Source organism: Hordeum vulgare, chromosome 1H (assembly GCF_904849725.1).
Source record: "Hordeum vulgare subsp. vulgare chromosome 1H, MorexV3_pseudomolecules_assembly, whole genome shotgun sequence".
Classification (NCBI taxonomy): domain Eukaryota; kingdom Viridiplantae; phylum Streptophyta; class Magnoliopsida; order Poales; family Poaceae; genus Hordeum; species Hordeum vulgare.
This window is the reverse complement of record NC_058518.1, coordinates 47,037,766-47,065,756: the sequence shown is the minus strand read 5'-3', so window position 1 is coordinate 47,065,756 and position 27,991 is coordinate 47,037,766. Positions and strand designations below refer to the sequence as shown.

The following is a 27,991-nucleotide window of genomic DNA, read 5'->3' as shown; positions in this document are numbered from 1 at the left end:
TCATAGACTGTGACCAGCAGTCAAGCTCATATAGGTGTGTTCCTCCAAAGATCGCTCTGTAGGACAGCATCTTGCTTACATGTAAGCTTTAGAACACATTAAGACAGTAGTCAGCCTACCGTACAGTATCCGAGAGTATTGCATCTCCAACGGAGTGGGTTAGTAAAGTTACTCTCCTCGGTTCACCACTGGCTTGTTTTCCCAGGTCCTACTTCACGGGATCTCCGATCATATAGGTTAGGTTACTACCATGGCAACTCATGTAGGTCTCATACCCATCTCCCTCGATGCACTATCTATCACAACACGTGATAGCCCTTTAGTAAAGGGATCTGCCAGATTCTTAGCCGTTTGGATATAATCCAACGCTATCACTCCGGAGTTTCTCAAACGTCTGACAGACTTCAATCTCATTCTTATATGTTTGTTGGACTTCATATTGTCCTTTGAACTCTTCACTTTAACAATAACCGTCTGATTATCGCAGTTCATAAGGATAGCCGGAACCGGCTTCTCAACCACAGGTAAGTCCATCAAAAGATCTCGAAGAAATTCTGCTTCGACACCAGATGTGTCTAATGCTGTAAATTCTGCTTCCATTGTCGATCTTGTTAAGATCGTTTGCTTGCAAGACTTCCAGGAAACAGCACCACCCCCAAGAGTAAACATATACCCAGTAGTGGCCTTCATCTCATCAGCATCAGAGATCCAATTCGCATCACTATACCCTTCAAGTACCGATGGGAATCCCGTATAGTGAAGCCCATGGTTGACAGTACCTTTCAAGTAGCGCATAATTCTTTCAACAGCACGCCAATGAACATCGCCCGGGTTTGCAACAAACCGGCTAAGTTTGCTCACAGCAAACGCGATGTCAGGCCTCGTTGCGCTAGCTAGGTACATAAGTGAACCGATAATTTGAGAGAATCTCAATTGATCTATAGCTGTGCGTTTAAACTTTCGAATAAGCACACTAGGATCATATGGTGTTTGACAAATTTTGCAGTCTGAATATCCAAAGCGACTCAAAATCTTATCAACATAGTGGGATTGCAGAAGTGTAATCCCACCCTCATCATCTCTCAACAGCTTGATGTTCAAGATAACATCAGCCACCCCAAGGTCCTTCATCTCAAAGTTTTGAGACAGAAAAGACTTAACCTCCTCAATTACTTTGAGGTTGGTTCCAAATATCAGTATGTCATCAACATACAAGCACAATATAACTCCTTCGCCCCCACCATGGCGATAGTATACACATTTGTCAGCTTCATTAACAACGAAGCCAACAGATGTCAGAGTTGTATTAAACTTCTCATGCCATTGCTTAGGTGCTTGTCTCAGACCATATAAAGATTTCAGCAACTTACACACCTTTCCTTCCTGACCTTCTATCACAAAGCCATCTGGCTGTTGCATATAGATTTCCTCATTTAGCTCTCCATTCAGGAAAGCCGTCCTAACGTCCATTTGATGAACGAGAAGACCATGAGAGGCCGCCAATGAGAGTACTACTCTAATGGTGGTCAGTCTAGCCACAGGTGAATAAGTATCGAAGAAATCTTCCTCTTCTTTCTGGGCATAGCCCTTGGCCACAAGCCTAGCCTTGTACTTTTCAATCGTACCGTCGGGCCTAAGCTTCTTTTTGAACACCCACTTGCATCCCAATGGTTTGCAACCATAGGGACGATCAGTGATTTCCCATGTCCCGTTAGCCATGATGGAGTCCATCTCGCTACGGACAGCAGCTTTCCAGTAATCAGCATCTGGAGAAGCATACGCTTCTGAAATAGAAGTGGGATTATCATCCACGAGGTATACGAAGAAATCATCACCAAAGGTCTTTGCAGTCCTTTGCCTCTTGCCCCTACCACGGGCTTCCTCGTCATCCTCCTCAGGATTTTCATCATGTGTTTGTTCATAATATTCCATAGGAATGGCAGGCTCCGGAGTTATCTCAGATTCCTGTCTAGAAGTGCTTTGCATATCATAAACGAGTCATACCCTCCAATCGGCCAGTTAGCCGTAGCAGCAGCAGCGGTGGCGGCGGCAGTATCCTCTGCCGTCTTCTTCTCGGCTTCCTCGCGGAGACGATCAGCTTCGCTTGGTGAAGACATGGCGATGACGAGGGCGACGCGGACGTAGACGAAGCAGACGGACGGAGGCGAGCAGTCGCGTGATCGCTCCCCAAAAACCTAATCGCCCCTCTCCCGTACAGGAACCGGAGAGGCGAGGTTTCGGAGGCCTGCTCTCCCGTCGACCGTGTACGCGGTAAACGGGACAGAGTCGCCGGCGGCAGCAGCAGTCAAGGAACGAAGGCGTGAGGCAGATGTGATCTGATTCTCGTGACGGCTAGCGTAGGCGATCGCGTGCTTATAAAGGCGGCTGGGTGTAGAGACGTGGGCCAAGCCCACGTCCGAGTCGGTAACAGCCACGATCCGACGTCTCGGATCGTTCCTTGTCCGTTACGTATTCTCTGTTCCTGACCGGCAAAAATAAGCGCGTAGGTATGAGCTCGGCTCGGCTCATTCCCGCAACCCGCGGCGCGGCGGGCGGCGGAGGAGGAGTGCGCGAGGGCACCTTCTCTTCTCACTCTCCAATAGCATGTGGAAGAGAGACCCTTATAAAGGGGTCCAAACTCTCCTCCACTAGCGGGGTGGGACTAAACTCCCACCACCTTGCCATGCCACCACCTACATGGGCCCTTGTAGATTTTCTGAAATTCTCTAATGGACCTAAGGCCCACCTCCAAATTTCAACAGTCTCAGTTTAAATCGTAATGTTTGAGAACATATGTTTTGCGTGAACCTGGTTTGCTTATTTGCTCGTGTGTTTGTTCCACCAATGCCTTTTACCTCTTTTATACTACTGTGGCAATTGCTTATCCATGGCAAACCCTAGATGTGTTGCTCGGATATAGCTTCTGTAGACCTTTAAGTGAGATTTCATGGGTTATAAATTTGTTTGAGCACCATTTTTTTAAACCTTTCAATGTTTTCATCATCTATCATCTATCTCTCCTCTCTCCCTAATAATAAAGCGTGGACTGCTTCTGCCGTTAGTCGGGGTTCTTTTACAGAAAACCCCCTGAGTTTACTGATAATCAACCCGCAGTCTCACTCCAACGCATCTCATCGCCTACGTGGCAGCCTTCGCCCCTCCCCTGTTAATTTTTCGTTCGGGTGTGAGGATTAGAACTCGTAAACAGTACCACCTCGTTACTTTGCATCAAATCAATCGGCCGTCGTGGCGTTTTTGCATAAAAACCCTTCTATTTTACGATAATCAACCCGCAGTCCTTTGTTTAGTTAAAAAATGTTTCGTTTTTATAGAAACACCCCTCCCCGTGGTCAAGGTCTTCTTATCCACATCCCTCCTCGACCAGCGCCCCCATCCCTCCACCCCGATGTCGCGCACCGCTACAACTGTTGCCGCTGCGCCAGTCGGCCGTTCTGCGCGAAGCCCGACATCGAGTGCGGAACCGCGGAGGTGTCGGTGGCGCCGAAGATCTTCTCGTGGATGTCCTCGAAGCGGTGGCCGGGGTTCGAGTCGACGTAGTCGGCCTTGTCGGTGACGAAGATCTCCGGGCCCGCTCCAAGGCCTACGGCGCCGCCGACGCCGCCTTCGACGCCAGGTCCAAGGCAGCCGCCCGGGACGACGAGCCGGAGCCGCAGCCAAGGTCGCTCCGGGACCCACCCTACACGCTCGACCCCAAGATCTCCGACTGGGACGAGCAGCGGGCCGCCTGGAACCGCCGCCACCCGGAGACCCCGCCCTTCCTCAACAACGTCAAGCCGCGGGTCATGCTCGTCACGGGGTCCTCGCCCAAGTCCTGCGAGAACCCCGTCGGCGACCACTACCTCCTCAAGTCCATCAAGAACAAGATCGACTACTGCCGCATCCACGGCCTCGAGATCTTCTACAACATGGCGCTCCTCGACGCCGAGCTCGCCGGCTTCTGGGCCAAGCTCCCGCTCCTCCGCGCGCTCTTCCTGGCCCACCCGGAGGTCGAGTTCTTCTGGTAGATGGACTCCGACGCCATGTTCACCGACATGGCCTTCGAGCTGTCGTGGGAGCGCTACGGCCCATACAACTTCATCCTGCACGGCTGGGACGAGATGGTCTACGACGACAAGAACTAGATTGGTCTCAACACCGGTAGCTTCTTGCTGCGCAACTGCCAGTGATCTCTCGATTACCTCGGCACCTGGGCGCCCATGGGGCCCAAGGGTCCTGTTCGTATTGAGGCTGGGAAGGTGCTCACCAAGTACCTCAAGGACCGGCCGGTCTTCGAAGCCGACGATCAGTCGGCCATGGTGTACATCCTCGCTACCCAGCGTGAGAAATGGGGTAACAAGGTGTATCTTGAGAATGGCTACTACTTCCATGGCTACTGGGGGATCTTGGTGGACAGGTACGAGGAGATGCTTGAGAATTACCAGCCAGGGCTCAGCGATCATCGGTGGCCGCTGCTCACTCACTTTGTCGGGTGCAAGCCATGCTCCAAGTTTGGGGATTACCCTGTTGAGAGATGCCTCAAGCAGATGGACCGTGCCTTCAATTTCGGGGACAACCAGGTCTTGCACATGTATGGGTTTGAGCACAAGTCTCTTGCGAGCAGGAGGATCAAGAGGATCAGGAACGAGACCAGTAACCCTCTTGATATGAAGTATGATTACGGGTTGCTCCACCCAGCATTCAAGCGACCGAAGAGCGTTCCTAAGCTCAAGAACAGATCGCCCACGAGTCCGACTAAAGGTAGGGTATGATCCGTGCAGTGATTATCCTATCAATGCCTATCTAATGATCCAGCAGTGCAGGACGCTTTCCACGCTAGGATGACAGAGTGGTCACCCTGCAAGTAATTAGATGAACTGGACACTAATTTAGCATATACCGGTCAACAACTTTGCAATGATTTTCACCCACACGTCCGAAAGTTAACCGTGTGATTCATGCTTGCAGAAACTTCAAGTGGAAAGATGCGCGAGTGACTATGTTGCCATCCATCAAGTTCTTGATCGAGAACAAGCTTCCCGTTTGGATATTCAGGTAGTAACAGATTAACATCAGTTATTCTCAGACACCTAAAAAATATTTAGTTTTAGTAGTACAATAAACTTTCCTGCATTTTACAATGGTGATTTCGACTCCGTATGCCCTCTTCCGGCGACGAGGTACTCTATTCAAGACCTTGGCCTTCCTGTGACTACTCCATGGCGCCCATGGGTGGCAAAGGGGGAGGTAATTAAATCTCATCATCGAAAACATTATTCATCTACAATATTTTGGTCACTCTGAACTGACAGCTTCACTCACTGGTTAGGTGGCAGGATATGTTCAGCAGTACGCCGGAGGATTGACATTTCTATCAGTGAGAGGTGCCGGTCATCTTGTTCCGTCCTTACAGCCTGAGAGAGCGCTGGTAATGTTGACCTCTTTCCTGAAAGGGATGCTTCCACCTTACATTACATAGAAGGTCGGTGAGTCATGCAGGAGTTGGCAATTGCTACTACGTGAAAATAGAGTTGCCACTTGCTATGAGTTAATTAATGTTTTCCTTTGGAAGGTTTATTTGCTTAATAATCTTTACCTAATAATAAAGAGGCTATCGCTTCCGTCGGAAAACCCACCGAGATGATTTTATAAAAAAGTCCTTACTGTTTATGACATTAAACTCGTAGTATATATTAAATATTTTTTAAAATACTCATATCTTTTAAACCGTAACTCTAAATTTAACATATTATACATGGAATTTGATTAGAAAAATATGTAGAATTTAAATATGATATTATTTTATCTGTTAAACGTTTAATAAAAATACTATCTAGGGTGCAATCTTAATAAATAAGTCATTATTCGTCTTTCTTTCATACCGGTACTCATCCGGGTTGGGAATGAACACGTCAACAAAATCAGGATTAGAGATGAAACTGAAGGTCACTTGACTGATTTTTTGTACGTATTAAATCTACATGCAAGCCGTGTTAAAATAGAAGACCTGTGAAATTTTAAACTGCATTTTTGTAGGATAAGACCATCTTTATTTGTATCGTAACTATAAATTCTCAAATTATAGACATTTTTTATAAATTAAGAGCGTGTGCCGTGTGGTATTTCTTTCTCCCGTTGCAACGCATGGGCCCTTTTGCTATGATATAATATGTACCTGTATCCGGTAGATTTGAAGAAGGTCCTTGTCCTTTGAGATGCGCCGCTGCCACGTAGGCGACCGCCGCCGCCAACCTGCGTTCACGGAGGCGAGTCGACCACCGCCACCGCAGGTACTTCGTCAGCTTCGGCCGCGTGTTTGTTCATAAGGGGGTACACAGGAACCCTGAGTTCAGATTCTTCTCCCAGAAGTTGAATCCAGGTCAGCATGGATTGGAAGCTCAAGCGATCGAAGAGCATTCCTAAGCTCAAGAACAGATCGCCCACGAGTCCGACTAAAGCTAATTCATTTGGTTGTCCACTTCCCTCTACTCTGTATTAGTTTCTCCTCTCTCTTTTTTCTATGCAAATGAAACATTTGTGGTGCAAAATTATTGAGATCATAGATGGTTCAGCTTGCCAAACCAAACCAGATAGACGGAGGATTTTATTTTTCTTTGTACAATGCGAACTTGATACCGAAGGGATACACACAAACCAAGGAAATGTTTTTGGGCGCAATCAAGGAGGTCAAAGCAATTGTTCTTGGGCTTGAATACTAAAGCAAGTTTTCTGTTCGGAGTTCCCAAGGCAGTTTAGCTGTGCTGAGATTTATTTAGTTCTGGCGCCAGAATTCATCGTTTCTCCAATCTCAACATTACAAGACCATGTTTACTATGCTGGTCCCTCCTCAAACTGAGATTTCAATATTACTTTCAGGAAAATAGGTAGTATTACCTTATAAGATTAGTCGCGATATGGTAATATTGCTGGTTACCATCGTTTTGGAAAACACTTGACGCATTGAGGAGACGCCCTTTTCCGAAAACAGAAACGATCACTAGGAAAACATTCAGAGTAACCCCAGTACCCAGGCAAATATATCAAAACTGGAATTTGATATGAATTGGGCGTGCTTTCTAAGATCTGTTTAAACCGGGTTTATATTCTGTGAACTCCATTTGAATTTAGTGATTTTACACCCTTGCATTTGGATCCGAGATTCTATATGAATACTTTTTTAGCAAATTACCTGTCGAATTTCTGGTTACTGTGGCATCTGCATTATCTTCTGCCAACAAGAAATGAATTATGTTATATGTGTCGTCTTAATTATTGTAGTTTCCAGATGCAATGCACCATGATATTCATGGACTCTAGGTTCAGTGCTCTACTGGCTTAGCTTGCATCCTCCTGGTCAACGTGTTATCCTTCTTCCTGTTTTTTGACTCTCAAGAGCAGTTAGGTAGAAATACACAAAATAATCCTTGTTAAGGGCAGCATGCCAAAGATCTATTTAATCCCCCAGATTCGAACATATGTCAGCATTTGACCCAACAGGAGTAGTTTCAAAAGCAGAATATTTTGTTAGTAAAATAATATTTGATCTGTGTGTGTATCTTACCCACTTGATTATTGAGTACCGTCGGATGAAGCCCTGACCTGTCGACGGACGGTCGCCGGAGCCAAGGGTTGAAGGAGATCCAGAGGGAGCTGCCGCCCTGCCGGCGTCACTCACCATCACATCACAGGCCTGTTGTCGCAGCCGCCGTTCGTGCTCTACATCTTCGCGGCTCGTTGCCTCCTCAGCCCCGTCCGCGGTTTCTGCCCTTGGTTTCTGAAGTAGGACCATTTTTGTCACCCACGAAATGTGTGTGACGACCAGTAGTTCAACCACCAACTGACACTCAAGAACTCTGCCCAGCACACCATCTAGATCCGGATAAGCTGAATTGGTGATGCTGTCGCAAGAATGAGAACCTCTGAATTTTGGAACAGGGTTGGTTGATGCATTCTTATTTGGAGACTACATCTTATGCGTCTGGACCAGCGAGGTTTTGATTATGTGCTGCATTATTGCTCAGGCACTGGCATCCTACCATTTTTTCTTTTTGCCGAATCGGACACCTGAACCGTGTCGGATTCAAGATGTTATTTGCCATGTCCAATTGTTTTTTTTTCTAATGGGACACCCTGACAAGGTCGGATCAAATTGTTAATTGACATGCCAAAGAAATAAAACTTGCCAGTCGGACACCCTGTCTGCGAATCCAAGTCGGATTCTACACGTGTCCCTGTTTATGAGTAACACTGACTGTATGACTATCCTGTTTTATCTTTCCATTATGATACAAGCATCGACCCCTTTTTTAAATTTCCTGTTATCTTCTCTGCTTGGATATTTCCGACAACAGCTATATTTTTTGGGTTGATTATAGCTGATAGGGAAACATAATTTCTCTTGTGTTCTCTTGCTCTATTTGGGTTAGAACCATAATTGTACGAAGTCAATTTGGACATTGTATTCCATTCACAACTGCTTCTGTCATAGCTCAGATTACAGCAGCTGCTGACATTGTTAGTTGCAGAAACCCACAATGACGCACCAAACAACCTGGACCTCATTTTGTAAATATGTTGACGAGGAGATCTTCGTCATGGACCTCAAGAAGGGCTTCGTCTCCACAGGTCTCGATTCGTCTTGCGCGGTTTCTGAATTTCAGTTTCTTGGACCGTGTTTGCTGAAGAAATTCTTTCTTCCTCTGTTGTGGCCTCGGCGTGCAGGGAACTACGAGGGGACGCCGGACGCGAGCTTCACCTTCACGGACGACGACTTCCTCCCCATCACCAGTGGCAAGTTGAACCTGCATATGGCGTTTATAAGGTAAAGAGCTGCCAAAATAAGAATCAAGAACCTCACAACTGATGGTTCAGACCCTTTTTTTCCAAAGGATCCTAGCCATATCATGCTCGTTTGCTGTGCAGGGGTAAGCTGAAGATCAAGGGGAGCATCAACACCGCGCAGAAGTTCACGCCGGACATCTTCCCTAAGCCCTCCAAGTTGTAGAACGCGGGATTGCCATGCTTGCCTTGCCCTGATGATCGGTTAATAAACATGATGGGGGAGGACTACTGCCAGTGGGATTGTACAATGAGATTGTGCTTTTTTAAAGCCTGCTTCTGGATATTTTGACAAAAAGTGAGCCATTCTTTGTCATTTCTGCTACTTAAGTAGACTGCTTGGTTGATTTGACTTACTGAACAATGAGCCATGACTTAAGAAATAACCATTATTTATAGTAAATGTGCTATATCATCTTTATATGATTATATGAAATAAATATTGTTTAATCGGTGACAACAATCTTTACTTGATCACATTATCTCTTAGCACAAACGGAAAGTGTGGTGCTGCGGAAATATTAAGATCTGGTTCAACACCCAATGAGTGATTGAAGTCCATGTTGACTGCACTTTGCACAATCTAATTATTGTTAGATCAATCTGAGTATGGGGAGAAGCCTCTAGGTTTCCATCGTGCACGTGTATGAGCTCGACATGGTTAATGATTTAATGTTCAACCCGTAGCAACACACGGGTACATTCATATATCAGCATTTGACCCAACAGGAGTAGTTTCAAAAGCAGAATATTCTGTTAGTAAAATAATATTTGATCTGTGTGTATCTTACCCACTTGATTATTGAGTACCGTCGTTTGTTGCCCATTTAATTTCTCATATGAAGCTACTGAATCTGACAATTCCTTTTATTTTACAACGCTATTGCTTATTTTTCCTATCAAAAATAAACTAGAGTGAATTAACGATTTGTGTTTTTTTAGATGTTCTCGGTTGGGTGTCCTATCTACTACTGATGTTTTACCACTATCTGGTGGTGTTTGAGAGCAGAGACGTCATACTTTCATCAGCGGCGGCCAAATCCCCAGCGCCGCCGATGATGTACATCCATGTACCCCTTGACATCCAGTGTCTCGCGTCTGCTCAACTTGAACACCTCCTCAGTACATACATCTCTGAATTTTGCCCTTGCTTGAGAAGGCCGAGCATTGTTTTGTTGTAGCTATAATTTGAGGTTAGAAGATATACTCCTCTCTTTTTGACGTCAATTTTTTCAGTTGATTTTGCTCGAGGATGGTGCCCTTTATGTGCATGAATTGATGGGTGTGTTCCCAACGTAGAGCAACGCTTCTCTGTCCAAGTCTCATGTCTTTCTCTTCAGCACGGATCATCGAGTACTACCGAGCAAAAATGTCCTTATCTTCGTTTGTTTCTTCCTTTTCCTTACTACTTTTGTGGCCCCAAATCTCATGATGGCTCTATGCCTGTTCTTTTTGTTGACATGAATTTTAACATGAAAATTTCCTACTGATCTACAATGTTCTGTTATCTAAATTTCTTTGTATATTGTGAATGAGTAGACACTGGTGCAGAAATCCAATTGGATGAAAATACGGACTACAGAGAGGTGTAATTATTAATTATTTTCTTGCTTTAAAAGATATGCAACTAGGAGAGTTTCTTATTTTCATCAATAGGGTTATGACCGAAGTGAAGAACTTATGTGGACAGTTTGGCAGATTTCAGTGGCAAGATTTTTGTACAATTACAGTGGCATATTTCAAAAGCAAGATTTTTGTACAATTATAGTGGCACATTTCAGAAATTTGTAGAGCACATGATTTACAAAAACTAGATATTCTGTGAAGCTGTGTACTTCTTACCCATTTCACTAATCTTTTGCTTTGAGCGATTGGCTAAAAGAAAGTACTTCCTTTGGAATAATCTTCCGAGCACTCACAAGTATAATCTCTTCATTTCCTTATTTCTTGTTCTTCCGCCAGTAGTATTTGTTTTAGCTACTATTTGCTCTTGGATAAATCACTCATGCTATTTTAATGAGGTTTATTCTAGCCGTTTGCTCACGTGAATAGAAACATTTTATCTGTTTAATGTGGGACATAAATCAAACAACTACTCGTGTAATAGGTCACGGGGTGTGATGATCTTTTGGTCGCCACGGGAGCGACGCGAGGGGGTACGGGCTGTGGTCGAGGGAGGAATCTGCTCACACTGGCATCAATGTGTGTCTCTTTTGTTCCTTCATGTTGTTTTTAGAGATAAAATAAGTAAAACTCTCATGATGGTCTTGTGATAACTATATGACCAATTTGTATGAAGTTTCACTCTATTTGTATGAAAGTTCATATGTTTGCATCTCTACTTGCACTTCCATGACGGTGTGGAGCTGAAGTAGATGTCGACAAAGAGCGAGGACAGAGCTTTTCAAATACAAAATTCATGATCTAAATATCAATAACCTAACCTGGTGCAACGCACGGGCACTTTTACTAGTACAATCAATTTATATCAGCTGGTGAATTTGCCGCATCCGAAATCAGGAAGCATAGAAGCAAACCGGAACGAACGAGGTAATCCCGCAAGAGCAAGAGGGAAGAGGGAGCGATGGAATACACAATCAGGTCGGGGCCAGATTCGTCAGATGGGTGACGGCCCTTGAATCAACATCAATGAAAAGCAACCCAGATCCACAGAAGGAAGAATGCCAGAGGAATAGGGTGACGTCCCTTGAATCAACATCAAAGAAAAGCAACCCAGATCCACAGAAGAATGCAGAGGAATAGCGATGGACCCAAAATTGGAGAGGAGGCGGGGAGGGGGGTTCACACTGGGCGCCTCCACCGCAGGCCGGCCCCGGCGTCATCCTGGCCCAGGCAGGACACGACACTCCGGTCACCACCTCCGGTGCTTCGCTCGACGGACGTGCGATTGGAGAGGAGGGGGCTGCACACCGACCGCTCACGCCCCACCTCAGTCCGCGGTGAGGGGATCCGGCAACACTCGCAAGCTCACATCATGGAGAGGAGGGAGACAATGCTGCTGGTGGTGCGTGGGGGCTTGCGACCATGGAGGGAAGTAGGCTGCGGAGGAGGAAGAGGAGTCCGTCTGCTACATGAGCGCTGAGGTGTTGGTCTGATCTGCTCTGATCTGGTCGACAGAGTGATGAGGGACGGACTGGTTCCGGTCTAGCAGTTGGCTGGTCTGGTCTCTGGTGTGCTAAAAGCCAAGGGCACGTGTATAATGCCTTCGGGGTAAGCACCACATGACCAAAACGTTAGGTATTTCTATATATATAATAGAATAGTCCCTCCGTTTCTTACCTACTTTATTAATAACTAGCAAAAGGGCTTGTGCGTTGCAACGAGAAAAAATAATTATAATCTTCAAGAATGCTGATCATATTATGTCCTTAAAATTTTAGGACATTTCTTGAAATGCATGAACATTTTTTGAATTAGCAAACATTTTTTTCAATTGCACTCAAAAAATAATACAAAAACTTTTTTCTCAAAATCATGGACTTTTATTGTTTTCACCAACATTGTTCTCAAAATTATGAACATTTTTCTGAATATGTGAATACTTTTACAAATATCCCGAGCATTTTTTCAATTCACAAATTTTTTATGTTCTTTTCAAAATTTTATTTCAAAATTCTCAGTTTTATAAGTTACAATTTTTTTTCAAAAGTTGATATTATTTAAATTTCGAAAAATGGAACAGAAAGTGAAAAAAAAATGAGACTAAAAACAGAGGCACGAACTGTTTCAAAGATTTTTACACGGACTTTTGTTTAAAATCATTGACTTTTTCATTTTACAGAAATTTTCTAAAAGTTTAAACATTTTTCAAAACTCCTGAGTAGTTTTTGAATTCTCAAAAAAAAAAGTCTTTTTGAATATTTTATTTCAAAATTCTCAGTTTCTTAAATTTAAGAAAAGTTATTTGAAGTTCTAAATTATTTAAAGTATAAAAAAATGGAACTGAAAAGTAAAATAAAAAACTAAACTAAAAGAACAGGCGGCCACACATGGGCCGGCCCAAAATAGGTGTGCTACATCTTTTTCCAATGCCCAAAGCGTAATATAGGAGGTGCCTACATGGGCCGGCCCAGTCCGAAGATTTTCCTGTTTGAAACGTTTTCTATGACTTATAAGTGGCAATTGTGGGTAATTTTTATCAATTTTATAGGCAATGTTAATGACGGACGACAGAAGCACTAATTGCTTTATTAGTAGGTAACGATAAAGATAAAAGCAATTAGTGCTTTTATCGTCTGTCCTTAACATTGCCCACAAAATTGATGAAAATTACCCACAATTGCCATTTATAAGTCATATAAAACGTTTCAAACAGTAAAATCTTGGGACTGGGCCGGCCCATGTAGGCACCTCCTATATTACGCTATAGGCATTGGAAAAAGATGCAACACACCTATTTAGGCCGGCCCATGCATGGCCGCCTGTTCTTTCAGTTTAGTTTTTTTATTTTACTTTTCAGTTCCATTTTTTCCTACTTTAAATAATTTAAAACTTCAAATAAAATTTCTTAAATTTAAGAAACTGAGAATCTGAAATAAAATATTAAATTCAAAAACTACTCAGGAGTTTTGGAAAATGTTTGCATATACAAAAAATGTATAAATTTTAGAAAAAGTCTGTAAAATGAAAAATTCAATAATTTTAAACAAAAGTCCGTGTAAAAATCTTAAAAACAGTTCATGCCTCTGTTTTTAGTCTCATTTTTTATTTTCATTTTCTGTTCCATTTTTTAAAATTTAAATAATATCGACTTTTGAAAAACTTTTGCAACTTATAAAACTGAGAATTTTGAAGTAGAATTTTGAAGAAAACATAAAATGTTTGTGAATTCAAAAAATGCTCGGATATTTGTAAAAGTATTCCCATATTCAGAAAAATGTGCATAATTTTGAGAACAATGTTGGTGAAAACAATAAAAGTCCATGATTTTGAGAAAAAAGTTTATGTATTATTTTTTGAGTGCAATTGAAGAAAATGTTTGCTAATTCAAAAAATATTCATGCATTTTAAGAAATGTCCTAAAATTTGAAGGACGTAATGTGATCAGCATCCTTGAAGATTATAATTATTTTTCTCCCGTTGCAACGCACGGGCCATTTTTTCTAGTCTATATCTATATCTATATCTATACTTATACTAATTTAAGATTCCCAAAAAATTACCACATTAGTCAGAAATTATGAACCGCTTGTCTGGTGAGACCAAATTATTACGGTCTAAATCGTCCGAAGTTGTCCCATGCTCATTAGAAAAAGAAAAAAAAAAATACAATCCGTTTATCTTCTGAAATTATTAGAAGCAAAAAAAGAAACAAAATTTCAAGCCGCGCATGAGTCATTATGATCGTGTCAGTCGTACTCACCCTGGATTATAGTACCATACGGCTGGACCTATTTCCAGCAGGGGCTCACGTGTTTTTCTACATCTATGTGGAAAAGACACACATAAACCTCTTAATCACTTCTTCTGATCCAACCATCACCATGGATTCTCCTGCACGCAAGAAAGAAAAAGCGAGTCGCCCTAGACTACCCCTTCTTCTCCTCCGCCACTTGCCCCGCGTGCGGCCCCTAGATTACCCTTCCTTCTCCGCTGCCGCTTGCCCATCATGAGAGGTGAGGTGTTATCTCCTTGCCAGGTAAGCATGACCTCCAAGAATTGATAACAGCAGCCAGCCAAGATTGATGAGAAACTGGTTGTCGCTGACGTCAAACTCTATGGAATCACAATCCCAAATACGCATGCTTCCAACCATCTTCAATAGGTGTTGTATATGTAAAAATAACTAACTTATACAACACTTAGGCCCAAAAACAGTGCTTCAACAAGTGTCGTATATGTAAAAAATTAACAACACCAGCTTCAAGTGTTATAAAAATTTGACCTTGGTGTTGCAAATATACAACACAAAGGCTAGGTGTTGTAAAACGGTGAGCCGCGCGCCAACTCTCAACCGTCATTCCCCCCTTTCCTTTCCCTTCCCCGCGACCGCTGCCTGCTCGACTTCTGCCCGCCCGGCCCCCGCCCGCTCCCTGGCGCCGCCATGGCCGACGGCGACGACCCCGTCGCCTTCTCCGACAACCCCCTCAACCGCCTCGCCACGATTGTCGGTTCCACCGCAGCCATCATCACATCTGCAACCTATGCCGACTCCACCGCCATGCCGCCGCTGCGGCAGCACGCTGGTCAGCAGTTCTCGGCTCTACGGCCGATCGTCGACGCTCCGGGGGCGGGGAAGAAGAAGGCTGCCGGCGGAAGGCCTCGCGACGATGGCTCCAAGCGGGCGGCTGGGCGCGACGGCTCCACGACCGTGGTCGATGGCCGGCCAGCCAAAATAGCAAAATCGGCCAATCCAGAGCTACTGGCAACCGTGTCGTTGTCTAGCAGCCACATTGCTTCCCATCCACCGTGGCCGCAAGCCGCCAATTGAAGAGGAAGTGTGGACGCCACAGCCGCCTTCAAGGTGTTCGATGGAACGGTCGAGAGGTAAATTTTTTGCAATGTTCATTTTTATGCATTTTTTGTTGTTGTAATTGTAGTTGAGTGGGACTACAACAGATGAAAATGTTGAGAGACATGATGTTGAACAAGAGGAGAACACCGGTAAAGATGACGTCGAGAGAGATGTCCTTGGTGAGTGATGTTTATGTGCATTTTCATTTGTTGGACCAAATAGTTCGTTTCATTTTTGCTTGTAGCAACTAAATTTATGATTGATGTTACTCTTTTGATGGCGTTGATGCTTTAAAAAAAATAAGTTGCAAATGTGGCCGGTGGCCGATCAACAGTGGTTGTGCAGCAGCCGAACAACAACAGCTTGGCAGCTGGCCGATTTTTAGAACACCGTTTTACAACATCTATTGGAATTGATGTTTTATAACACAAATATACAACATATGTTGAAGTTGGTCGTTTTTTGGTATTGTAAAAAACACTTTTTGATGTTGTAAATTATACAACACCTAGTTTACAACACCAAAATATACAACATCTATTGAAGATGCTCTAACGGTAGAGGATACTACCATGCATGGCTCGCCCCCTCGACTTGTCCACAAGCCGTTGCTTCCGACGTGCCGTTACCAATTTTGGCAACGCCTTAAAACTTACCACGCCAAATCTGTCACCGACGACCAAAACTAGGCAATTCGGGTCGTTCGCTGGTGACGCCACGGACGACCCGCGTCGCCCCATATCGGCCTCATTTCTTCTTCACTAAAATCAATTTAAATGCAATAAACAAGTAGCAAAACTGATCATTATTATACAAACTCTAATCTTCTCTGGACATACAGGGTCATGGACATCACAGTGCAGCGTGCACACTCATTCACATCCAAACCCAAGAATTAAAGCTTGTCTACAAGAAATGGTCTTTTGGAACTTGGATGACCATTGAAATTAAAGCTTCTCCCCTCCTCGGCCGCACCTACCCCACCCGCGGCACATCTACTTCGACACCACTCTTCCTGTCTCCGTTGGCTACCACCCACCACCGGCGACCCTTCATAGAACTCGCCGCGTTTCTCATCCACCCGGATTTGGTCATCTCTCGCCGATGCCAATGCAAAATCGGCATGTTGAACGGGAATAGAGGGATTGGTGGAATAGTTGTTGTATTGCTTGAGCCTCATGGACATATGTATAGGAGTACAGTGGTCAACTTAGAGTACAAGGCAAGGTAGGACATATCCTAGTCTATCTCATATTTTTTAATAATCAATATACTCGACATCCCCCCACAGTCATAACGGTAGCAACGCAGACGGTGACACTGGAGAAGAATCCGAAAGTAATGTGACAGCCCAAGACCGACGCTCAAGAAGATTCCCCGTTTATTCCGTTGCCGACGTGCGATTGGGTTGTCTGTCGCAATCGTCATCGCATCATGCCCATCATATGCATTGCATCGGCACTCTGTGCCACCAGTTTTCAAAACATGCATCCATTATTAGTTGCCGGTTCTCTCCGTTTTCCTCGTTGACCGTTTTAAAACAACCTCACACGCACGTGCCCGCGACATCTTTAAAATTTTGTTTTTAAAGTGCGTATAAAATATTCTCCGATTAGGTTGAAACTTGGCGTGCGGTCTTAATACCTGCCAAATTTCATCCCAATCGGAGTCTGTTTGATACCTGAACGGTTGACCATAGCGGCACCGTCATCGGATTGTCGTCGGATGTTTCTTAGTGTTTTAAAAATATTGTGCTGGGCCGCAAATTCCCTCTCCTCTCTCAGCTCATCTTGGTTACACAGCCCAGCCTAGCCCATCCCCACGCTCAGGGTCGTTCGATCACGATCGTGTGGTTGAAATCAGATGCAAAATCTGCTAACTCTAGCCCCCTTTCCCTATATAAACACCCCTTCCCTGCCTATTTGGGCGGCCCCTAATCCTCCTCGGGATCCACACTCAAAACCCTAGCCACCCGCCACCCAGTTCCTCCACCCTCCCTCGTGCGCCGCCAGCCGCCACACCAGCCGCACGGTCCCGCGAGCCCAGATCTGGCCCGTCGGACCCGAACCGCCGCCGCCGCCCTCGGGAGGAGCCCGAGCTCCCGATCACTGACTCCCGCGGCTGGAGCCCCACTAGATCCCGGGAGCCCTCTGCGCAGCCCCGCCTGCCGCCATCGGATCAGGCCGAGCCAGGCGCCGGTGCCCCGCCGCCTCGCCGCATGTGCACCACCAGCCGGATGCTGCCCTCGCCGGCCAGGGCCATGCAGCTGCGGCTCGAAATCGCGAGACCCCGCCGCCATGGCGTACGCCTCGTGTGCCCGCCTCGCCGTCGGCCGCCGGCGCCCCCAACCGCCGGAAGCCGCCGCCCCTTGGCCTCCCTCGCTGCCAAGCTCGCCTCGCCCCGTCTAGGCAGCCCTCGCCGGTATCCCTCACTCCACCGCGATGTGGTGGCCGCTCCACATCGCCCTGCCTCGATCCCGATACGATCGGGAGAGGTAGCTGCTGGGCCGCCGCAGCCGAAGCGGGCCCAGCTCCAGCTCCTCCCTAAGCCGGCCCACTTCGCCAGCCCGAGCCGAGCTGACCTGCCTCCTGTCCAAACCGGCCCAAGGCTCCTATGGTGAGCCCCCCTATCCCACGCCACGAGCGCTTATTAGTTAAGTTGCACCCATGCTCTGATCGGCTGTAGCAGATTAAACCTGTAGTATTATTTTTTTCCAGCCCGCGATTTAATTCTTTTTCAGAAAACACAGAATTTTAAAACGTGCGTAGCTTTTAATCCATGCGACGGATCGGAACAAGTTGTATATGTAAAACGTGTAGAATTTCGTGTAGATTAATATTTTCCAACTCCCATGTATATTTAAAGCTGTTAGCCGTGCTGTTTGCATCAGTTTTCGTGTCAATGTGATAGAAACGGTTTAGGTCATAGTTAATTAACCATAGCTCCGTTGAAGATGAGCCATATATGTAAATGGACTAGAACGACATGTAGAATCACGTGAACCACTTTGTTTTGTCGTTTAACAAACATAAAATGTGATTAGGACAAATCTGGACATATTACAAAGTTACCGTGTGGGGTGATACGTCTCCGTCGTATCTACTTTTCCGAACTCTTTTGCCCTTGTTTTGGACTCTAATTTGCATGATTTGAATGGAACTAACCCGGACTGACGTTGTTTTCAGCAGAATTGCCATGGTGTTGTTTTTGTGCAGAAATAAAAGTTCTCGGAATGTCCTAAAAATTTACGGAGATTTGTTCTGGAATAAAAGAAAAATACGTGCGCAAAGATCCACCGGAGGGGGCGTGCCAGTGGGCCACAAGCTCACAGGCCGCGCCCACCCCCCTAGGCCGCGTCGTGCAGACTTGTGGGGCCCACGTGGCACCACCGCCCCCAAACTCAGCTCTATATCTTCCGTCTCGCCCGGGAAAAAATCAGAGAGAAGGTTTCATTGCGTTTTGCGATACGGAGGCGCCGCCACATCCTATTCTTCATCTGGAGGGCATATCTGGAGTCCGTTTCAGGCTCCGGGGAGGGGAAATCGTCGCCATCGTCATCATCAACCTTTCTCCATCTACAATTCCATGATGCTCTTCATCGTTCGTGAGTAATCTCATCGTAGGCTTGCTGGACGGTGATGAGTTGGATGAGATCTATCATGTAACCGAGTTAGTTCTTGACGGGGATTGATCCCTAGTATCCACTATGTTCTAGATTGATGTTGCTACTACTTGGCTATGCTTAATGCTTGTCACTAGGGCCCGAGTGCCATGATTTCAGATCTGAACCTATTATGTTGTCGCCAATATATTTGTGTTTTAGATCCTATCTTGCAAGTTGTAGTCACCTACTATGTGTTATGACCCGGCAACCCCGGAGTGACAATAGCTGGAACCACTCACGGAGATGACCATAGTAGGAGGAGTTCATGTATTCACCGCGTGTTAACGCGTTGGTCTTGTTCTTTATGAAAACGAGAACCTTAATATCCCGTAGTTTGAATTAGGACCCATCTGCCACGGGAGGGATGGACAATAGATGTCATGCAAGTTCTTTTCCCTAAGCACGTATGACTACATACGGAATACATGCCTATATTAGATTGACGAACGGGAGCTAGTTACATATCTCTCCGTGTTATAGCTGTTACATGATGAATCACATCCGTCATACTCATCCATCACCGATCCACTGCCTACGAGTCTTTTACTACTGGTTCTCGCTACGTTACTTTCTCTAGGCTTGTCCCTTGCTACAAAAGGGATTGTGCCACTTTGCTGCTGCTGCTTTACTCTGTTGCTACTTTTGTTCCTTGGTACTTCGCTATTACTTGTTGCAAGACTTTTCTAGAGCCGTAGCCGGGGAAGCATTCTTCTCAAGAATAATCCCCCGTCAACGTGCTTTTTACTGGCGCCATTGATACAACAGTTAGGAATAGTCTGCCGTCAATAGATTGTTTCTGGCACCGTTGCTATCATACTACCTTGCTACTGATACTTTGCTTGTAGACACTAATCTTTCAGGTGTGGTTGAATCTGACACATTCAACTTCTAATACTTGAGAATATTATTTCGCTTCCCGTCGTGCGAACCAACAAATTTGGGTTGAATACTCTACCCTCGAAAACTGCTGCGATCCCATACGCTTGTGGGACATCAAGGCTTTTTCTGGCGCCGTTGCCGGGGAGGCACAGCTATATTCTCTGAGTCACTTGGGATTGACGTCTACTGGTTACTATGAGGAATCCGAAAGATCCAAGAACTAAAATCCTACCTTCCACTACGAGGAGAGGTACCATCTAGCTCTGCATTTGATTCACCTTCAGTTTTGAGTAAGTTTGCGACTTCACCTCCTGCTAGAAATCTTGATATGTCGCATGTGCTTGATGATGCTACTTGTGCTATCCATGATGCTTATGATGCTGCTATGCCTGATACTATGCCTGATGATGCTATGCTTGATACTATGCCTGATGATGATATGCCTAATACTATGCCTGATGATGCTATGCCTACTACTGCTTTGCCTGATGATGCTATGCTTGATACTATGCCTGATGATGCTATGCTTGATACTGCTTTGCCACTAGGTGCATTCCTTGACGCACAAATTTCTAGAGCTGCTGCTAGATGTGATGATACTTCTGAAACTGCTGACACTATTGAAGTAGAACCTGCTACTATGCCTGAGTTGCCTGTTATGCCGGATAAGCGCTATGTTATGAAGGAAGAGATAACTGAGGACTTTATTGCGTGTAAGGATAGATATGATGTTGAGAAACTTCTGCACAAGTGGAAAGAAAAATCTCTGAACGCTAGGATGAAATACGACCCAAAATTTGCTACTTCGCCTATCTTTGTGACCGATAAGGATTATGAATTCTTTGTCGACCCTGAGTTAATCACTCTAGTCGAATCTGATCCTTTTCACGGTTATGAGTCAGAAACGGTTGTAGCCCATCTTACCAAACTGCACGATAGCCACCCTATTCACTAGTGACGAAAAGATCCGCCACTACTATATGCTCAAGTTGTTTCCTTTCTCGCTAAAGGATTATGCTAAGACCTGGTTCACTTCTCTTGCTCCTCGTTGTGTGCGTAGTCCCCAGGATATGGTCTACTACTTCTCTGAAAAATATTTCCCCGCCCATAAGAAGCAAGCTGCCTTGCAGGAGATATACAACTTTGCCCAAGCTGAAGAAGAGAGTCTCCCACAAGCTTGGGGGAGGCTTATCCAGCTACTGAATGCTTCGCCTGATCACCCTCTTGAGAAAAATGAGATACTTCATATCTTCTATAATGGACTTACCGATGCTTCCAAAGACCACCTAGATAGTTGTGCCGGTAGTGTTTTTAGGGAACGAACTATAGAACAAGATGAGATCCTACTGAATAACATCTTGTGCAATGAGAATGCTTGGACTATTCCCGAACCACCTCCTAAGCCAACTCCGAAGAAAAGAGGTATTCTATTCCTCAGTCCTGAAGATATGCAAGAAGCCAAGAAATCTATGCGAGAGAAAGGCATTAAATCTGAAGATGTCAAAAATCTACCACCTATCGAAGAGATCCATGGTCTCGATAACCCGATACAGGTAGTAGAAGTAAATTCTCTGCGTAGGTTTGATGAGAGTGATATTCCTTTTGATAAACCTGCTAGCTTATACTTGGATGAATTTGATAACTTCGTTGCCAAACAACAGAGTTTCAATGATTATGTTAGCAGACAATTGGAAAAGAATTCTCGTATGCTTAGTCATTTAAGTGCTTGTGTAGAAAAAAATGCCAATGATCTTAAGCTTCTGAGTAAACATGCCTCTATGGTTACTACTCAGGTAGAACAAGTACTTAAAGCTTAGAATGACTTGCTCAACGAGTTGAATGACAATTCTATCAGAGTTGTTACTAGAGGCGGTAGAATGACCCAGGAACCTTTGTATCCTGAGGGTCATCCAAAGAGAATTGAACAAGATTATCAAGGAGTTAGCACTGATGCACCTAGTCATCCTAGAAAGAAGAAGGAAGGTGATAGGAACCTACACGCTAGCAACCCTATTGCTGCTACACCTGAGAGTCCAAACGATGCCTCTGTTTCTGATGCCGAAACACAATCTGGTGATGAACATGAGCCTAATGATAATATCAATAGTGATGTTCATGAAGATGCTCAACCTAGCAATGAAGAGGATGTGGAGATTGAACCTGTTGATCTTGATAACCCACAGCCTAAGAATAAGAGATACGATAAGAATGACTTCACTGCTAGGAAGCATGGTAAAGAAAGGGAACCATGGGTTCAGAAACCTATGCCCTTTCCTCCCAAACCATCCAAGAAAAAGGATGATGAAGATTTTGAGCGATTTGTTGAAATGATCAGACCTGTCTTTCTACAGATGCGTTTGACAGATATGCTCAAGATGTCTCCGTATGCTAAGTACATGAAAGATATTGTGACTAATTAGAGGAGGATACCTGAGGTTGAGATTTCCACCATGCTTGCTAATTATACCTTCAAGGGTGGAACTCCTAAGAAACTAGGTGATCCCGGTGTGCCCACTATACCTTGCTCCATTAAAGGTAACTACGTTAGAACTGATTTATGCGACCTTGGAGCCGGTGTTAGTGTTATGCCTCTCTCCCTTTATCGTAGACTTGAATTCGATAAGTTCACACCCACTGAAATCTCTCTACAAATGGCCAACAAATCAACTGCTTTCCCTATCGGCATTTGCGAGGATGTGCCTGTTGTGGTTGCTAACACCACTATCTTAACAGACTTTGTTATCTTGGATATTCCCGAGGATGATGCCATGGCTGTCATCCTCGGAAGACCCTTTTTAAACACCGCAGGGGCTGTTATAGATTGCAACAAAGGCAATGTCACTTTCCATGTCAACGGTAATGAGCATACGGTGCACTTTCCGAAGAAACAATATCGAGTACATTGCATCAATGCTATCGAAAAGACATCATCGATTCTTATTGGGAGCTTTGAATGCCCTATTCCTCGTGTCAAGATGAAGTATGATTTGCTTGTTGGGGAGATACATATCCCCATTGAGGTAACCTAGTGACTATTCAAAAATTCTCCGTTCTCTGTTGCGATTCGAAAAGGTTTGTCGAGGGGATTTGATCAACCCCATTGACGGATTTCTTTCGATGACCATGAGATGGATGAATCGAGAAGTCACAAACCTTTGTTCCAAGCTTTCACCTTCGGTTGCTTAGAAGAAAAATGATAGATTTAGTTTAGTTTTCCCTATTTTCTGTTTTAGCATCCGGTAGAAAAGTACCCCGAAAATAAAAGTTCTCCGAACGCTGTGAAAACCAAGTATGATTTTTTCTGGATTTTTTGAAAAATAATGGGACAAAAGAGTCTGTCTGGGGGCCACACAAGTGGGCCACAAGCCCTAGGGGCGCGGGCACCCCCGTGGCCGCGCCACCCAGGCTTGTGGGCCCCACAGGCACCCCCTCCTTTGCTCTCATCCGCTTCTCCTACCTCCAAAAAAAATCGTTTCACAGCTCAAACCCGTATTCTTGCTCCTCTTGCTAGGATTTTCTATGTCTTTGCTCAAATCACCGTCTCCAAACTGTTTTGGGGAAATTACTACTTGGTAAGTAACTCCTCCATTGGTCCAATTAGTTTTTTCTCTAGTGCCTTATACTCCGCGTATTTTTGCTGCCTTGGTGACCATGTTCTTGAGCTTTGCATGCTGATTTTAGCTGGTCCCAAGTAGTTTTGGTGCGTAATATGGCCCCTAGGCACTTGTGGGAGTAGTTGCTACGAGTTTTGTTGAGCCTTGTTCACTTTTCCTTAGAATCACTAAAAAATTCAGAAAATTTCAGAGATAGAAAAGGGAAAAGTTGGGGAGGTTCTTAAGAGGCTCGTCAAGCCGTGACCCCAAGGATGATGGGAGTGAGAGGAAGCCCAAGTATTTGGTCCCTCGAGTCGCAGAAGTTCGAGCGTGCGAATGGCCAAGCGACGTGTTCTTACGCGCCGCTGGAATTTATGAGGACTTTTATCACTTGGTGGACAACGCAGGCCTTACCGCCTTCGTTGAAGATAAGTGTCCGCAATACCTCCTCCTCACTAATATCTTCGTACAAAGCTTTAACTTCTATCCGAGGAAGAATCCTCCTATGGTTGAGTTTAAACTTTATGATATCCCCCAGCGCATGTCACTCCAGGATTTTTGTAATGTTTGCAAATTACCTTATGTTGGGGATATTTATGAACCTCGTCCACGGGACTTGGAAGCTTTCATCAGTACAATTGCTGTAGGAGAGGCGACAGGAGTGTCTTGCGCTAGAGCTACTAGTATTCATTTTCCCGTGCTTCGGTACTTCTCATTATTTGTGGGAAAATGTTTGATTGGCCGTGGGAAAGCTGGGTCACTTAGTTCCCCAGATCTTGCGGTCTTGCGTGAAGCCCTTTATAACGATAAAACTTATAGCTTGGGCGCTAAGTAGCTCAACGGTTGAACCTTAATCGTTCTAAAGGTGTTGTCTATGGAGGTATCTATGCTACCTGTCTTGCTAGACACTTTGAGATACCTATTAGACTGGACGAGGAAGAAGATATCCTTCTTCCTGAGAGATATCTAGATTACGATAGCATGGTTCGCTATGACTTTCTTGATATAGATATAAATAGAAGGATGATTTATAACCTGGTGTTTAGTCAGGGTACTCGTCAGACTATTACTTTGCATGCTCCTTCTTTGTTCAATCTTCATGCAGGCAGGTACATCATTATGCCCTCGGACATCTACGCATATTGGGGCTTAGCTCAACCACAGGTGCCCGTGCCCGAGTCACCAGTCGAGTACCAGACGCCGGTTTATCAGTGGGAGCCAGAGGAGCTCACACAGTAGTGGCATCCTCAGTCCACTCCGGAGTACCCCGGAGCTGGTTATTTCCCTCCTTGGGAGTAGACCAACTTAGGCCAAAAGCCTAAGCTTGGGGGAGTACGTGTTTCTCACTGACTTTTCATTCTTGCTTATGCTTTCACTTTGTTAGCCGGTGTTCACACTTTGCCACTGTATCATCCATGCTAGTTTATTTCTTTTTCTCGTTTTGTTTTCGTGTGTCTGTCTAGTTTGAGAAAAACCCAAAAAGATTTTCTTTTTCTTCTTTTATTTTTTGGGAGCTTTCCCGTGTAAATAGTTTGATTTTTCTTTGGGTCAAGGTAGAAGATATTGGTTACAATGTTTAGTGGCTCTCGCATGCATACTTGTTTAGCTTTCAAAGAGCCATATTACTTTGTCTTCTCCTTTGTGTTTTCCTACAGATTCCAGCGTAGTCCAATGCGCGAGCACGCTTATTATTGTTCACATCATTTCGTCATGCAAGTGAAAGGCAATAATGACGATATATGATGAAGTGACTGAGCCTGGAAAAGCTGGTATGAACTCAATTTGTTTTGTTTTTGTAAATATGACTAGCTCATCATGCCCGATTCAGCTTTGTTGTGAGAGAAACATGTTTGCAATGACAACTTAAAGATCATAGTTGCTTATACCATGCTTACTTAGCTAGGAGCTTATAATGGTTTGCCCTGGATGCCCACATGAATGTTGAGATAACTGTGTTGTAGTATGATAGGATGGTATCCTCCTTTCAATGATTCAAGTGGCTTGACTTGGCGCATGTTCACGCATGTAGTTGAAACAAAATCAACATAGCCTCTAGGATGTTCATATTCATGGTGATTTATGTCCTACAAATGCTTGCACTCAATGTTAGTTAATCTCAATGCATTTTGATGACTGTTGCCGCTCTCTAGTTGGTCGCTTCCCAGTCTTTTGCTAGCCTTCACTTGTACTAAGCGGGAATACTTCTTGTGCATCCACTCCCATAAACCCAAATTTGTTCCATATAAGTCCACCATACCTACCTATGTGCGGATCTACCTGCTGTTCCAAGTAAATTTGCATGTGCCACACTCTAAATCTTCAAGAAATAATCTGTTTTGCATGCCCGAACCGCTCATGTGGTGACAGGGGGCTATTGGTATCTTCCATGCTAGGCGTGTTATCCTCGATATGTGTTTATTCACTATCATTCACGAGAAAGGGGCCGGTAATTGGAATTCCCAGTTCCATGCTCAAATCGAAAAGATAATTGCAAACAAAACTCCCCTAGGATTGATGTTGGTATGGACGGTACCCGAGGATTCGGCTAGCCGTGGAGTGTGATAGATTGGTGGTGGGGGAGTCAAAACTTTACTTTTCTATTTGGGAACCGCCTATAGCATGTGTAGCGTGGAAGATGTTGAGAACTCTTAGTCATTGCGTTGACAATGAAAGCATGCCACCCAAAATTATTATCTCTGTTTTCAAAGCTTTAGCTCTGGAACCTCTGCAAATCAATGCTTCCCTCTACGAAGGGCCTGTCTATTTGTGTTCCTGTTGAGTCATCCTCCTCTTACAAAAGCACCAATTAGAGAGCACCTCTGTCTTTTTTATGCTTTTCTTGTAACTGTGTTGAGTATGACTGTGATTGGATCTTCATTGCCTTGAATTACAATGTTTAGTCAGCCCTTGGTATTTGAAGGTGCTCTACATTTATGTTTTGCGGTCTCAGAAAGAGCTAGCGAGATACCATCTATTCGTACCGCTTCATGTTGTTTTGATTGAAGTGTTGACGTTTGAGACTTATTGTTATTTGCTCGCTAATTGATTATGCCATTGATATGAGTTTACCGTGAGACCTAGATGTCATTTGCTTATGTGGTTTGATTGTGATCTTGCTGAAATTCTAGTTATGAGTTAGACATAGTTGCAACAACAAGATCAAACAGAGTTCGTCAAAGTTTTTCTTTTGTCTCTTTCAGTTTGTCAACTGAATTGCTTGAGGACAAGCAATGCTTTAAGCTTGGGGGAGTTGATACGTCTCTGTCGTATCTACTTTTCCGAACTCTTTTGCCCTTGTTTTGGACTCTAATTTGCATGATTTGAATGGAACTAACCCGGAGTGACGCTGTTTTCAGCACAATTGTCATGGTGTTGTTTTTGTGCAGAAATAAAAGTTCTCGGAATGTCCTGAAAATTTACGGAGATTTTTTCTGGAATAAAAGCAAAATACCTGCGCAAAGATCCACCTGAGGGGGCGTGCCAGTGGGTCACAAGCCCACAGGCCGCAACCACCCCCCTAGGCCGCGCCATACAGGCTTGTGGGGCCCACGTGGCACCACCGCCCCCAAACTCAGCTCTATATCTTCCGTCTCGCCCGGAAAAAAAAATTTAGATAAGGTTTCATCGCGTTTTGTGATACGGAGGTGCCGCCACATCCTGTTCTTCATCTGGAGGGTAGATCTGGAGTCCGTTTCGGGCTCCGGAGAGGGGAAATCGTCGCCATCGTAATCATCAACCTTTCTCCCTCCACAATTCCTTGATGCTCTTCATCGTTCGTGAGTAATCTCACCATAGGCTTGCTGGATGGTGATGAGTTGGATGAGATCTATCATGTAATCGAGTTAGTTCTTGACGGGGATTGATCCCTAGTATCCACTATGTTCTAGATTGATGTTGCTACTACTTGGCTAAGCTTAATGCTTGTCACTAGGGCCCGAGTGCCATGATTTTAGATCTGAACCTATTATGTTGTCACCAATATATGTGTGTTTTAGATCCTATCTTGCAAGTTGTAGTCACCTACTATGTGTTATGACCCGGCAACCTTGGAGTGACAATAGCCGGAACCACTCCCGGAGATGACCATAGTAGGAGGAGTTCATGTATTCACCGCGTGTTAATGCGTTGGTCCGGCTCTTTACTAAAAGGAGAACCTTAATATCCCGTAGTTTTCATTAGGACCCCGCTGCCACGTGAGGGATGGACAATAGATGTCATGCAAGTTATTTTCCCTAAGCACGTATGACTACATACGGAATAAATGCCTACATTAGATTGACGAACAAGAGCTAGTTACATATCTCTCCGTGTTATAGCTGTTACATGATGAATCACATCCGTCATACTCATCCATCACCGATCCACTGCCTACGAGTCTTTTACTACTGGTTCTCACTATGTTACTTTGTTTAGGCTTGTCCCTTGCTACAAAAGGGATTGGGCCACTTTGCTGCTGCTGTTGTTACTCTGTTGCTACTGCTGTTACTCTGCTGCTACTGCTGTTCCTTGCTACATCCCTGTTACTTGTTGCAAGACTTTTCTGGA

The 27,991-nt window shown here is 44.6% G+C and overlaps 1 protein-coding gene, 1 long non-coding RNA gene and 1 pseudogene across 5 annotated transcripts; all 3 read left to right on the top strand.

Moving 5' to 3' along the window:
• The first annotated feature begins 3,315 nt into the window (after positions 1–3,315).
• On the top strand, positions 3,316–4,769 carry LOC123396407 (annotated as a pseudogene).
• On the top strand, positions 4,666–10,348 carry LOC123415193 (lysosomal protective protein-like). Of its 4 annotated transcripts, none has more exons than XR_006615116.1 (8): positions 4,666–4,758; positions 4,966–5,052; positions 5,139–5,244; positions 5,327–5,425; positions 8,523–8,622; positions 8,719–8,818; positions 8,920–9,133; positions 10,072–10,348. XR_006615116.1 is itself a non-coding variant. In XM_045106735.1 (7 exons), the coding sequence occupies exons 2-7, from the start codon at positions 4,997–4,999 to the stop codon at positions 8,999–9,001; spliced, it is 504 nt and encodes a 167-aa protein (XP_044962670.1). In that variant the 5' UTR covers positions 4,666–4,758; positions 4,966–4,996; the 3' UTR covers positions 9,002–9,256. The 4 variants fall into 4 exon arrangements, 2 of the variants coding, with proteins under 2 accessions (XP_044962670.1, XP_044962662.1); XR_006615064.1 differs by lacking the exon at positions 10,072–10,348 and adding an exon at positions 9,778–10,035; XM_045106735.1 differs by lacking the exon at positions 10,072–10,348 and having other exon boundaries at positions 5,178–5,244; positions 8,920–9,256.
• LOC123415557 lies at positions 6,196–7,976 on the top strand. The gene is made up of 2 exons (XR_006615320.1): positions 6,196–6,287; positions 6,364–7,976. It is a non-coding gene; the product is annotated as an uncharacterized LOC123415557 (long non-coding RNA).
• Positions 10,349–27,991: the final 17,643 nt, after the last annotated feature.